At 45.2% G+C, this 12,726-nt stretch overlaps 1 protein-coding gene across 1 annotated transcript; it reads right to left on the reverse strand.

Moving 5' to 3' along the window:
• Positions 1–11,449: 11,449 nt before the first annotated feature.
• On the reverse strand, positions 11,450–12,524 carry LOC131287160 (putative tRNA (cytidine(32)/guanosine(34)-2'-O)-methyltransferase 1). The gene is made up of 3 exons (XM_058316184.1): positions 12,404–12,524; positions 11,684–12,342; positions 11,450–11,610 (listed from the first exon to the last, which is right to left on the reverse strand). Exons 1-3 carry the CDS (start codon positions 12,522–12,524, stop codon positions 11,467–11,469), a joined length of 924 nt encoding a protein of 307 aa, XP_058172167.1. The 3' UTR covers positions 11,450–11,466.
• Positions 12,525–12,726: the final 202 nt, after the last annotated feature.

A 12,726-nucleotide genomic window follows, 5' to 3' on the forward strand; every position in this document is an offset into this window, starting at 1 on the left:
TTATCCTTGCTGTTTTTTCTCACAGAAACATTCGTCCTTATAGCCACACATTCCAGTGCGGATTTTGTCCCGGTTGAAGCTCCGAGAAGACCCACCAAAGGCACAACAGTAAAAAAAAGCGCGCAACCGGGGCGGGGTTGGGAAAGCATAAAATGCAGCAATAACATCCTCCGTTCCAAAGTGTTTGAAACGCATTCATACGACGCCTGCATCCTCTTATCACTCTCGTCTAAAAGGGCGAATGGAAGGCAAAGTGTTTTGCCGTTTTGTACCCTTTCCCCCCGCCTCTTCAGTCTTGTTTAATTCCAGCGAAAAGCCTTGGATTTGAACCGATGGAAAACAGGAGGCACATAAAACACGGGAGGCGCACGCTACCTGAGTGCCGCGAGAAAATCGGGCGGATGAAAATCCTTGTTATCCTTTTTTATATGCCTTTCTGGTCCTGCTCGCTTTACTCCACGTCAGGCAGGCGAGGACACTAACGAGGCACTCCTACGACGGTTACCACGACCGGCGTTCCTCGGGATGTTTGTGGTGATGGTATCGGTGGTTTGCCTGATGGGATTATCTATTACCAGCGCATCCTCCCCACCCACAGTGGGCCTCTTTTGTGTGGGGAGGGTTTGGAATTTTATTTCCCACACATGTTTGCTGCCCACTTCTGCCCACAGCTACTTTGTTGTATTCGTGCGATGCGTGCGTTGAACAAAGCAAAACGAAAAAAAGGATGGCTTCATTTCCGTGCATTTTCTTTTCCCCTTTTTTATTAGTTTTCTGTGATGATGGGGAGAATCAGTTTTTTTTTTCTATTATTATACAACCGGAGGAAAATGCTCATAGCTCCGGAACATGATTTTTCCTCGGAACCGCACACTAGCACACTTGGATGCATTCATCACAATCAGGCGTTCGTAAAAGAATGCACATCTCTCGTTCCACTTCCCAGGAAAGATATGGGTATGTGTGTGTGTGTTTATATGTGGCTGTTTTACCTCTCTTTTATTTAGCTTACTTCGATCGAACTCTGTCAGCATCCCCGAGAATGAGAAGCTTCCGGTGAAAACTTTGCCACTTATTTTCAATATTTTATTTTTATTCAGTTCCGAAGATATTCCACACCCATCGGAGTTTATTCTTCAATGAAAGGGTTTATTGACACGCTCGTGATTGTGTTGGAAGGGTAGCAGTGATGGAGTGGTGTGCGGAACGGATAATAAAAAGTGATGAAAATAAAACCTGACAAATGACAGCGAAACACAGATGACGCAAGCCACCCGATGGGGCGGAAGTTTGAAGTGAGGTTCCGCTAAGTGATCCTTTCTATACATCCCTTTTTTTAAGAATAAAAATCCTATCCAACTTGCACCACTGCACGTTGCTTTTGTCGAGGCAAAATTTCCCCCAGGAGTAAGACCGAATGATGATGAGTTTGGCCTACTTTTCGTCCCCCCTTACGGTGAGTCAACGCAATTTTTGCATTTCTGCATCCTTTCCTGCATCGTTATAAGTACAGCAATGGGGGAAAATTTCCCTTTTCTCCGATTCTCTTTACCGCCCGGCTATGATGAAATGTAAATCCGTTATTTATTTTTGCTTAATTAGCATTCTAACATGGATCCCCATTCAATCCGGCGATGTTCTTGCTACACTTTTTTGTTACAAATTGAATTGCATTTCAGAACTAACCGGTTTTCCGGGACGTCCTGTTGATGACGGATTAACGAGAAAGGAAAGTAACATGGACCAATGAGAGAAACGTGTTGAGTACTTAAGCAGAATTGTACAATCTAAGAATCTTTCAAGCAATTAAATTAGTCAATATACGAGTGTCTCGTATAAGTTGCATATTGTCGGTGTGAGTTTCGTGAAACTGTTTTTAATTTGTCCAATGAAAACTTACATTTGCAGCAAACCTTAATTAAGATAGAAAAGAAGAAAAAAAAGAAGAAGAAGAATGTTAATGGAAAAACAAAGTTCCAAAATAAATACATCAGCATCTCCCAGGGAGAATAGTCGTTTTGCATAAGGATCCTCTAGCGAATATTTCTGTTTGTGTTTTTTCCTTTAGTTACCTTCGGAGCGATAATTTTAGTCCAATTAAAAAAGGAAGTGCTTTCATCCTCGGAAAAGACACAGCGTTTGTCCAATTGCATTACTTTATTACGACCTTCAAAATGAGTCCCGGCGTGTCCTTAACGGTCTTCCGTCGCTTCCGTACGACACTCCGTGTCTGAATTGACGAAATGCAAGTGAAGAGACAAAATAAACCTACAGTCTGTGCCCCGGGGGGGCCCACTGTAAGACGAACAAGGCCAATTTCAGTGGGAAACTAGCGGAATAAAAAAGGACGGTTTTCCAAAGAAAGACAAGAAGGAAAAATGCGACACCACTAGGACAGCGGGACGACGTGACCCATTTCTATTGCCGCTCGCAGAAAAAGCCTGCCCGAGGGAAAAGCTTACTAAAAAAAGAAAGGGAAACGAAGCGACAATGATGAAGGCACCAGAAGCGAAATGATCCGTCGAGCGATTGCATTTCCTGCATCCCGAATCCCTTTGCCGACGTCCGCTCGAGGATGGCTTCGCGCGAGGAGGGCCGCTTGTGCGAGCGTCAGGGGCGCGAACAAATTGAAACGGAATCCGATTCCGGCCCCCGAGGGCATGGGCCACAGTCAGGGCTTTTCGCTGGCACCGGACGGGATTAGAAGGAAGCGCAATCGCAACTTTGTCACACGCCACCGTGGAAGTTCTCTTGAGCATCGGGCGGGGGAAAAAAAACCTTCCAAAACAGAACAAAATAAAAATAGAACCAAGGACAAACAGGGAAACGTGGACGGGTTTTGCTCGGGAAAAATGCTTACGGATTCGGACGCGATTCTATCGAGGAATTCAATTCGTCCTCATCCTTTCCCCAACAAAACTCCCGAGTTGGCGGAGCGAAAACTTCCAATTACATCAAATACTCGAGAAAGCAGATGAAACACTAGCCCGAAGGGACGCAAACGGTGGTGGCCGTGGTCTTATTAGCGCATTAATGTTGCTGTTACTCAACCAGGCCAATATCACTGGCCTTCAGCGATGCTTTAAGCTTCGTCCAACCGGCGGTTTTGATCAGCGCTTCACCGAACGCCAGCGCACTCGAATGCTCTCCTTCAAGAAATGCAGCTCGTCAGGCGTGAACAAAGTGTGGTGGGAAAATGTAGCCAAGTATTCTTTTGAAGTAGTTTGGTAATATTACCCCAATGGGGAGAAGGGGAGGAAGGAAAGAGTCACCCCCAACTGTGGCATGTTTTGCATTGCATTTCTTTGCGTCGAGCTTTTACTCTCCGGGCTGGCATTATAGTTGTGATTAAGCATTTCTAAGCCAAGTAACAATTTGTGCATCGTTGATGATGGACGAAGTTTGAGCCGGATGAATGGTTTAAGCCCACCTTCCTCACCGTCGGTTTGGACGCGGATAAAGGAGGCAGGATTCGTTAGCAGGAAAATTCCAGTTTTGTATCATCTGAATGCACGCTTTGAGGAGGGCGCTCGGGGACGACAGGATCCATAAGTTACGATTTAGTTTCGTTCTACGAAAAACAGGAAACGACCTCCACCTTACCCTTCCATCCGCTCCCTTCCCCACAGAAACGAAACGAACAAGTTTTCGGTTTTTTGTTTCCCAAAATCCCACCCATCTCGGTATCGAATTCGCCTTTCTGTCCAAGAACATTCTGAAGCGGAACCAATTTTTCAAAACAAATAAACCAGTGAAAGCTCCTCTCCCGGGGTGGATGGATAATTCGGGTGGGAAGCAAAGGGAAATGGGGTGGGCGAGTTTGATGGTTTGATTTCCGGGTGGTGGCAATCTATTTCCCGTGCCAGACACAACATTCACACAATATGCGGGGGAAAGGGAATGGGTTTACGAAAGGATAGTTGGCGAGTCGGTCGGGAATGGAAATGGAAATTCAACAAATGGGATTCATGGGATGGTGTTTAAAATACGTCCCGAGAGCGGGGAAAAGTACAAAACATTAACAGTGACAAAAAAGTCATCCATTTTTATCGAGTCGCTGAAGCTGAAGTGAATAATTCGAACTTGCGCTGACCCGCCTGCTGGCTGGCGTTGGAAATGTGCACGAAGGCAGTGGCAAGTGTTGGCAATGGAATCTAATTTTTTGCCCTTTTTCTGACATTCTGTTTGCCTGCCTGTCATCCCCGTTTTTCAGCAAGCCGGCCGACTTTGATGGAATGCTGCAGCGTTTAATTGTGGTGCGAAAAACTTGGACATTGTTCCCGCGGAAGCTTTCCAAGTTGGGTTTTGTTTTTCTTCCTTCTTCGTGGGATTTATGTTGCGTACCGCTGGCAAGGGCGGGAGAATGGTGTGATGGTGTTGGAGCGGCAAACTGGGCGGATCGCACAAAACGTATCAATTGACAGCAGCCTGCACCTGACACCAGGAGGGTTGCAACTGATAATGGCGCCGTAGTGGCGTAGTGGGCAATTGATTGGATCGACCCAATGATAAGTGAGAAAGCGAAAAATCACTCGTACACACACACCCGCAAGTACACGTAAAGAGAAGTGAAGAACAATGGACGGTGAAGCATGAGAAAATTAATTGAACGATTGTCAAACATCAAAAACACTGATGAACGAACGAGCGAACGAACGAGCGAAAAAGCTGCGATAGAAATAAAAAATAAAACACTCACCAGCAAAACACACAGACACACACACACACCCGAGCAAGCCTGCTATGATAAAAAGAATCTCACAATGAAAAATTAAACCACAAAAAACATGATTAATATGAGCGGTCTACATAATTTATGTAAACACAAGGACGCGGGCACGCGCTGAAGTGATGAACCCTCTGCCCCACCCGCCCCATGAAGTTGGCCGGAAGTGGATGGAATCGGCACTATGGTATAAAAAATTGATTCAACAATGCAAACGTGGTGGATGGAAACTGGTGAAAAGGAGAAAATAAAGCCATTCGCGCACAAACACATAACGCAATCCTTGTAGAAGATACTTGTAAAATATGATGGAATATCATGCGGTATTTTTCCATATATGTTTTTATCCGGTATGTTTCGTTATAGATGTAGATAAAAGCAACATGAAGTAAACCCAATTGCAAGTAACCACGGATAACGAAAACATTCTACAATTTCATAAATGGCTCAATCGTGTATGTGTATAGAGGAGAAGGCGACCGGTTTGTACTGTTGGTAAATAAATAAATTCTCATCCCGTACCCCGTTAGTATGGTGGCAAATAGGCAACAAGTACGTGTGAGAAAAGTTAAGGAAACCAATAGGAGCGTGGCGCACGTGAAAAGAAATACAAAACGCAACGGAATACAATCGATAGAAAGCAAATAAAGTAAAATAAAATAAAATAAAAACGGCTAAAGTGCATCGCACGGGAGAAGGGCAGCAGCTGGTTAGCGAAGGGTTGGGGTAAACAATTGAAAATGGTATTAGAGTAACGAATTGGTTAAAATAAATGTTAAAAATAGCGTTAGACATAAGAGGAAAGGAAGCAAAAGCTACCGATGAAAAGGCAAAAATTGTTCAATAAACGACACTGAGCTCAAATTTGAAGCAAACATAAGTCCAGAGTCATCGCATTGGCCAACCCGATCCGTTCGGTTGTTGTTGGTGTTGTTCTCTTCATTTGTTTTCTTTTTTCCACTCCACTGTCGACCGATCAACACTTTGTATGCACCTTTCCCGAGCGCATTATTCTCTCGCCATTTCGCACTGCATGATCGTGTGTGGACAAGCGCAAAAAAATATATATCATTCAAAATACATTCGAAAAAAATACAATCCCAAGCCTCCAAAGCGATGCAAATGATCACCCAGTGTGAAATCGCATCCTTTAATCTCGCGTTTTTCTTTTTCCCCTCTTCTGCATTCGCACAAAGCGGCCCCAGTTCAATGCTGGGGATCGTTTTGCAAATCCGTTTTCCCAAAACCGCATTCGCATTCGGTATTGTGAAGCCTGCTGTCGAGGATAATCGAGCGAACGACAAAGAACCGACCGGCAGATGCTTTGACAGGACGGATCGCCAGAAGAATCCTTCGTCTTCCCGCGCGCGCACACACACACACGGGCGCGTGTGTGGAATGAGAGAAAAAAAGGGAAACGAAATTCCCTACCACATGGGAGGGGGGGACTTTGGTAAAAGGTAGAATAAAAACAACTAGTATCGCCCGTTGCGGCAAGATGGGCCGATAAGGTGTCTCTTTTTTGGAGCGAAAGAAAGAAAAAACCAGATCAGGCACACGAGCACAAACCCGCGCTCCAACATCGAGCTCCCCATTCCGTTTGGAGCGGCCCACCGGTACCGATTCGTCACCGTTTCCGCCGGCTCAACATTACAATCCCTTCCTGGTCGGCCAAAGTTCTGAAGTGGGGGGACGAAAGAGAGCACCACAAGCGAAACGTGCGGTGGTGACTCGGAACTGTCAAAATCTTTGCCCGAGAAGTCCCGCGAGGTCCGCGAGGTGAACCACGATCGTATCCAACGTTGGGCCGCTGGATTTCCTGGAAGCTGCCATCGAGTTCCGAGTCTTCCGAGGGCGCAAGGTAAGCCGGCCAAAGCTTGCACTCCTTCGCTTTGGTATGCGTGGCCGCCTGGCGCGGGAGAATTGGAAGGGGATGAAACGGTGAATTGCCTCCCCAGCGAGGGGTTGAGAAGTGGAGTTGGTCCAGGGAATCGTAAGTATATGGCCGTGCGCCTTCAAAGTCCCGGAGAACCGGTTGTTCTCGTAGCGCAGTTTGTGCTGCTCGCCGATGACGGATGTTGGTGAGTTGGGAGGCCCAAGAGTGAGAATGGCATCGAATGGGATGCATCCCTATCCCAATGACCGCTGCTAGCCCCAACGCGTGAGAAGATGATGTTGGTCGAGATCTCATCCTCAGTATTCTTCGGTCTCACCACGGATTCTAGGTATCTCGGCGAAAGGGACAGCGTGGAGTACGGTGGGTCGAGGAATCCACCAAGGAAGAGACATTGCATGCCTCATCTGGTACCTTCCCCGAGCCAGCCTCCCCCCCCCCCCCCCCAGGAACTTGGGAGAAATTACGAATGGATGCAATCGCGTCGACTGGATCGCCCGGGCCGCACGTGGAATGCTGGAAGAGGGCGCTTTTGCATTCTTCTTTTGCATTTCGCTTCTTTATCTCGAGGCGTGTTTGCATTATATTATAGTACCTTCTTCTCCTCGGTGGCTTAAAGATGCACACCGAAAGGAAACCGACGTGAACGTGGAAACTGGAAGAGAGCGAAAGAAGAGATTGCAATGCGTGCGGTTTAAGTTACCGTCGTCGTCGTCGTCGTCGGCGTCTTCGTCGTGTTGGAAGACCCTCCGAGGCACGGCATTAGCCCGAAATCCGCCCGCCCGGAGTGAACTATCAGTGGTCATTAGGAGTGAGTGGAATAATTTCTCGTTTTGTCCGCCAGTGGGTTCGCTTTCCGCCGCCCTTCCTTCCCCGCGATCGTTTCAGTTTTGTTTCGGCGTTGCATTCCCGCTGGGCCCGGCTCGGCGATCAGTAGAAGATGGGAGGACACTTTTTTTTTATTTCTTGCTTCCAAAGTGCACTCCACTGCACGATGTTGATGCGTTTTTGCGCATCCTCAATTCATTGAACTCGCAGCGGATGGATGCAGGAAGGGGGGGTTGAAAGCCTTCGGCCATCGAGAGATCAATCCGAACGATCATGGCGGGTTGCAGATGATCGGTCGCTTGAGCGGAACGGAAGGCGTTCGTTTTCCCTTTGCTTAAGTGCACTAATTAATTAACCACATCCAGCTAATAGGTGGACGGTTTTGGGAGGATGAAAATAAAAATAATTAGAATGTTTGACCATTTGCCCGCAATTTTTCAGCGCTACGGAAAACGGACCAAAAGATCGAAGCGCAACAATTTGTTTAAATGATCATTAAATGAGATGTCAAATTAGTGTATGATAAATATCTGCACAGGGCATCAATCATTCCTTTGCCCGCGCCAGATGAACAAAACGTGGATGAAACGTGAATAAGATGGATTCATTCGATTTAAAAATGGAAAAATAGATCCCTTAGCTAGTAGCGAGTTGGATGGAGGGGTTATTAAAACAGACTGAAACGTAAGAAATAAGTGAGTCGAGTCTGTAACAAAACCAAGAGAATTTTAGTGAAAAGAAGAAAAGCAATAAAGAATATGTTTCAACTAGATGCATAAACCAGCCCGTATGTAATCGAACAAAAAGCTGTGAGATAAATTTAAAAATGTAACTGATCAGTTCTTTACAACACACGAAAAATAAATTATAAAATAACTGAAACTAGAACGAACACTAAACGAAAACCACGCGAACTCCTGCTAAATACCACAAAACCACTTGACAATCTAGTCGGACGGATCTCGGGCGGAAATAACGCTCTCGCGAAACGACGACAACGACCCCAAATCGGAATCCCATCTGTCAGTTAAGAGCAAAAGAAAGGATGTAATCTAGATAAGCGCCAGAAGATCGTCAAACTTCGCATTAGGAAAGCCAGAATGGACAAACTGGAAATAAATGTTTAAAACAAAAAAAAAACAAAAAATTACGCCCAATCCCAAAAACATGAGAAAAAGTTCATAGTTCGCTTCCCGCGAACGTACTCTCCTCCTCTGTTTTACGTCGTCTTTCGCTCGCCTCCTGGGAGGTTGAGTTCTTGCAAATGGGAAAAAAGGTAAAACATGATTCGCCATTCCAGCGAGACGGCTGGTTGGCAAGTGTGCATGCATATGACTGGGTACAACGCGAGCGATAGATTAAGAATGAGCAAAAAGCACTTGAAGAAGCTGAGCTAAGCGAATGGAAGCCCTGAAGGAATGTGAATGAAGAAAGGAAGCGGGCAAAAAAAATGTCGATCAAGGGGTGGCATGTAGCGCGTATGTAGAGAGGGAGGGCAAGACAGCGGCGAAGGTTAAATGATGGGGAAACTTGCGAAAAGCCACACGGAAGCAGACGAGGTGCGAGGATCAAGAGTAGGAAATAGGATGAAACAACTGTTAAGGGTAATTAGCACCACCACCGTGCGCTTCTGCATCGTCTGCGCCTGGGTCGAATGTGCTTGGGGAGCTGAGTGACGTCAGGAGCAGGAATAAAAATAAGAACTTTTTGCAAACTGGAACACATAAGAGAAACGAAGGATACATAGCAAAAGCTATAGGAGCTGAGTAGGCAACGGATAGAAACAATGTTACCAAGGTGATGTTAAAAGCGGTGTCGGATTAAATTCATCAACTAGCGTATGATAATTGATTGATTAAAGTCAGCCGGGAAGGCAACACATTTTGCCATATCTCCATATTGAACGTGGTGGAAGGATAATGGAATGGCTATTTAAAATGAAGCATGGGCTGGTAAGCTGATGGCAAGAACGAAACGGTGGCGGCAAGACAAGCAAGAATAATTATGTAACGCACGCAATGAGGGTAATTTTAATATGAATTATTATTTCATAGATTATCTCGTTTTTCTTTTTACCCACTCCCAAAAGCATACAAGAACGGGTGGAAAATGCAAAAAGTCGAAAGAGAAAATATGTAAAATAAAAATTTCCCCACGGAATATCCGCATCGCTCGGTAGGGGCAAGTGGGTTTCCATTATCATCGATAATGATTTACCTTTTCTGCTTGGTTTCGATTGATTCGTTTGATGTTAATGGATGGATGATGCATTTACCAAATTATTGTTGCCTTTGTCAAATGCGCCGATTGTAATGTTATGCGAATGTTTTTCTACCCACTGTTTTTCCTTCTCTTTTGACATTTCCCGAACTTTTCAGGACTTTTGTTTCAGGCTGGATTCTTTTTTTCATTTTGAACTGTTTCACACCAATTGCAATTTGGGTTTACCATTGTCCGACACTTGCTGGCACCTGGAACAGGAGCGTTTTTAACTTTTTCTCGTTTTTTTGAAAGAAATGAAAAAAGCAGAAAAATCCCTTCGCATCAAATCACATGCAACGGTTTCTGCATTAATGAGCAAACAACCACGCAGCGTATGTATGTACGTCGGAATGTCGTGTTTTACAGGTGTTAATTGGTTGTTTTACCGCCGGTCAGCCGATCGCCGATGATCCGAAAGGGTAGGGTTTCGATTTCGAGCTGAAAATGAATAAAAGAAAGGAAACCACAGGGCGCTGGATAAAAAGGATGAAAAAGATGCTTCTGCTTGGACACTGATGTCTCGGCTTGCGCAGGACGAAGGTTAATGCCGTGGTTTGCTATGATCGAGTGGTAACGCCGGGAACATTATCTCGGGATGAAATATCAGCCAATTAAGTTGAAACATTTTTGTACCAACGGGGACGGTGGCACTAGGGGGAGGGCGTTAAAAGCGAAAAATTATAGAGTCCTGATAATTTACCGAGCCAGGAGCCATACCAATAAACATCGTCACATTTATTTTGCTTCAAATTCAGTAATGCACCAGCTGTGCGAGCAAAACAAAACAGTTGTTGCAATAAAAATGCAAATGCTGCAAAACCTGTTTTTTTAACTGATGGGTGAACAGCAAAAAATGAATAAATTCAGTTCTCGTTGAATTATCTTGATGCATTCAATTATGACAACTTATGTGTCGCTTGTGATCGAAGTGCAAAAAAGCAGGTAAGTTACTAAAGAAACATCCAAAGTCACTTTTATTTTAGGAGAAATAAAATGGATCCGGCTCAATGTCTCACTCACCCACGATAATCATTAACTCAATTCCTAGAAAAGTACATACTTTCATTTTTTATCGTTACCACCGATCGCCGGTCGCGAGTTACCTCATCTGCCCATGATTTGGGACATTTGTGCTAAGATTGTACTACAAACTATTGTTCAAGCCTTCCCAAAAGCAATTATGCAAATAATTATGAGCCATTAGTGTGTAATGTTGATGTGAGATGTATGTAAATGGTGTAAAATAAAGTATGCAATTAGCCGCCCACCCATTAGGGTGCATTAAATGTAAAGCGCGGAGCGGAGGTGGTTTGGCTGTGCATCTCGCGTTAATCAGCGCTATCAAACCCATCGGGTGGACGATTAAGCTAGTCATGTGGACATAATAATGGGAACACCCGTATCCGTCCCGTCCACGATGTCGGCCCGGGTGAATTATGGTTTCTTTAAGGACCATTTAATTCAAAGCGCTTACCGATAGCATCGACAAATCCACTGCTGGGAGAGGGTTAAATTGTTATCGCTTTCATTACATCCTCTGTTTACGACCACAGCAGAATGCAAAGTGCGCGAATAAAATATTCGTAGATACATATTTCACAGGCTTAAACGACCTCAATATTCCTGGGATAAAGAAAAAAAAACATTCCGAAGCAAGTAGAACTTGTTTAATTCGTTTACATACCATGGAAATATTTATTATGCTGCAAAAAAAATTATCATAACCATCTAGTTTGTTTCGTAAAAGTGCCAGTTTTTAGTCCATCTTTTTGTCCGCCTCAACCTTTATGCTACCGTGCTTTAGGGAAGTTGTCTTCATTCGCTCCAAAACCTCGCTGTACGCAGGTGACAAGGGTTTCTGTACCACGTCGCGGTATTCGTAGCCCTTCTCCGGATCGATCTGTGAGAGAAGAAAGCAGAAATAAAATCTACACATTCATGTCAATCAGAAGAAAAATCAACTTCTTACTTACATTTAAACTGTACGACATATCCGAATCAAATACACGCAAATCTCCGCATACCAGGAATGGAACAATCGCCCGGTTCACCGGTGATCCCGTTTCGCAGGCAATTTTCTGCACATCATCCAGCATGGGATCGATCAGTTGCGGCACGTACCCCTCCGGTGGCTTATAGTCTTCGCACACCACAAACGCTTCGATGCTGGAATTGCGCGAGCTGGGCGGTTTGGCGATGGTGACACGGGAGAAGAATATTCTCAACTGCGAGTAGAGCAAGCTGGTGTCCTTTCCACGGAAGATTTTCGCAACAAAGGTACCACCGAGCGTGAGCACGTGCGTGGTAATGCTGAGCGCAGCGAGCAGCAGCTGGGACTGGATGTACTCGTCGATATCGTGCAACCCCGTTACATCCGGAGCACCATCACAAACGACCAACTGCGCCTTCTTTCCTTCGCCGAAGTGTTCTATGATCGCCTGGGCCGTGCTGAGCTTGGTGATGTCGCCCTGTAGCTGTATGATGCCCGGCAGCGGTCCCATCGCCTGCAGATCGACAGCGATAATCTTCACCTCATCCCGATCTTTCGGTTCTCGCGTTTCGTACAGCCTTCTTGAAAGCACTTGGCTCCAGCTTCCGGGAGCAGCACACAGATCGACGGCACGAGTAACACCTTAGGGCAGAAAAGCAACCCATGTTAGGATTTTGTTTTTAGTAGAGAAGGCAACACTTACCATCAAAAATATGAAACACTTCATCGATGTGCAGCAGCTTGTACGCACTACGGGCACGCCAACCTTCCTCCTTCGCAAGTCTATAATAAATATCTCGCTTATCTTTGCTGGTTTTACCCATCTTCGTGCGACGCGTCGGAAAATCGATTATTTGTTGTTTATTTTCCGAACAGCGATACAAACACGCGGATATTTGAGAAAAACATCAAAACAAATGACATTTACCCCAAGAACCCTACAACAGCTGCAACCTGCCCCGAACACCACAGTATAAACGCATCTGACTCAGTTAGTAACGCTAGTAACGCGTAACTGCATGATTG

The sequence above is a fragment of the Anopheles ziemanni genome, chromosome 3 (genome assembly GCF_943734765.1).
Source record: "Anopheles ziemanni chromosome 3, idAnoZiCoDA_A2_x.2, whole genome shotgun sequence".
Lineage (NCBI taxonomy): Eukaryota > Metazoa > Arthropoda > Insecta > Diptera > Culicidae > Anopheles > Anopheles ziemanni.

Excerpts from the sequence above, each read along its gene's own strand:
- LOC131287160 (XM_058316184.1), bottom strand. The coding sequence starts at position 12,524 with ATGGGTAAAACCAGCAAAGATAAGCGAGATATTTATTATAGACTTGCG. Across the intron at positions 12,343-12,403 it reads AGTGTTTCATATTTTTGATG|GTGTTACTCGTGCCGTCGAT; the intron begins GTAAGTGTTGCC and ends TTCTGCCCTAAG. Across the intron at positions 11,611-11,683 it reads ATATGTCGTACAGTTTAAAT|ATCGATCCGGAGAAGGGCTA; the intron begins GTAAGTAAGAAG and ends CTTCTCTCACAG.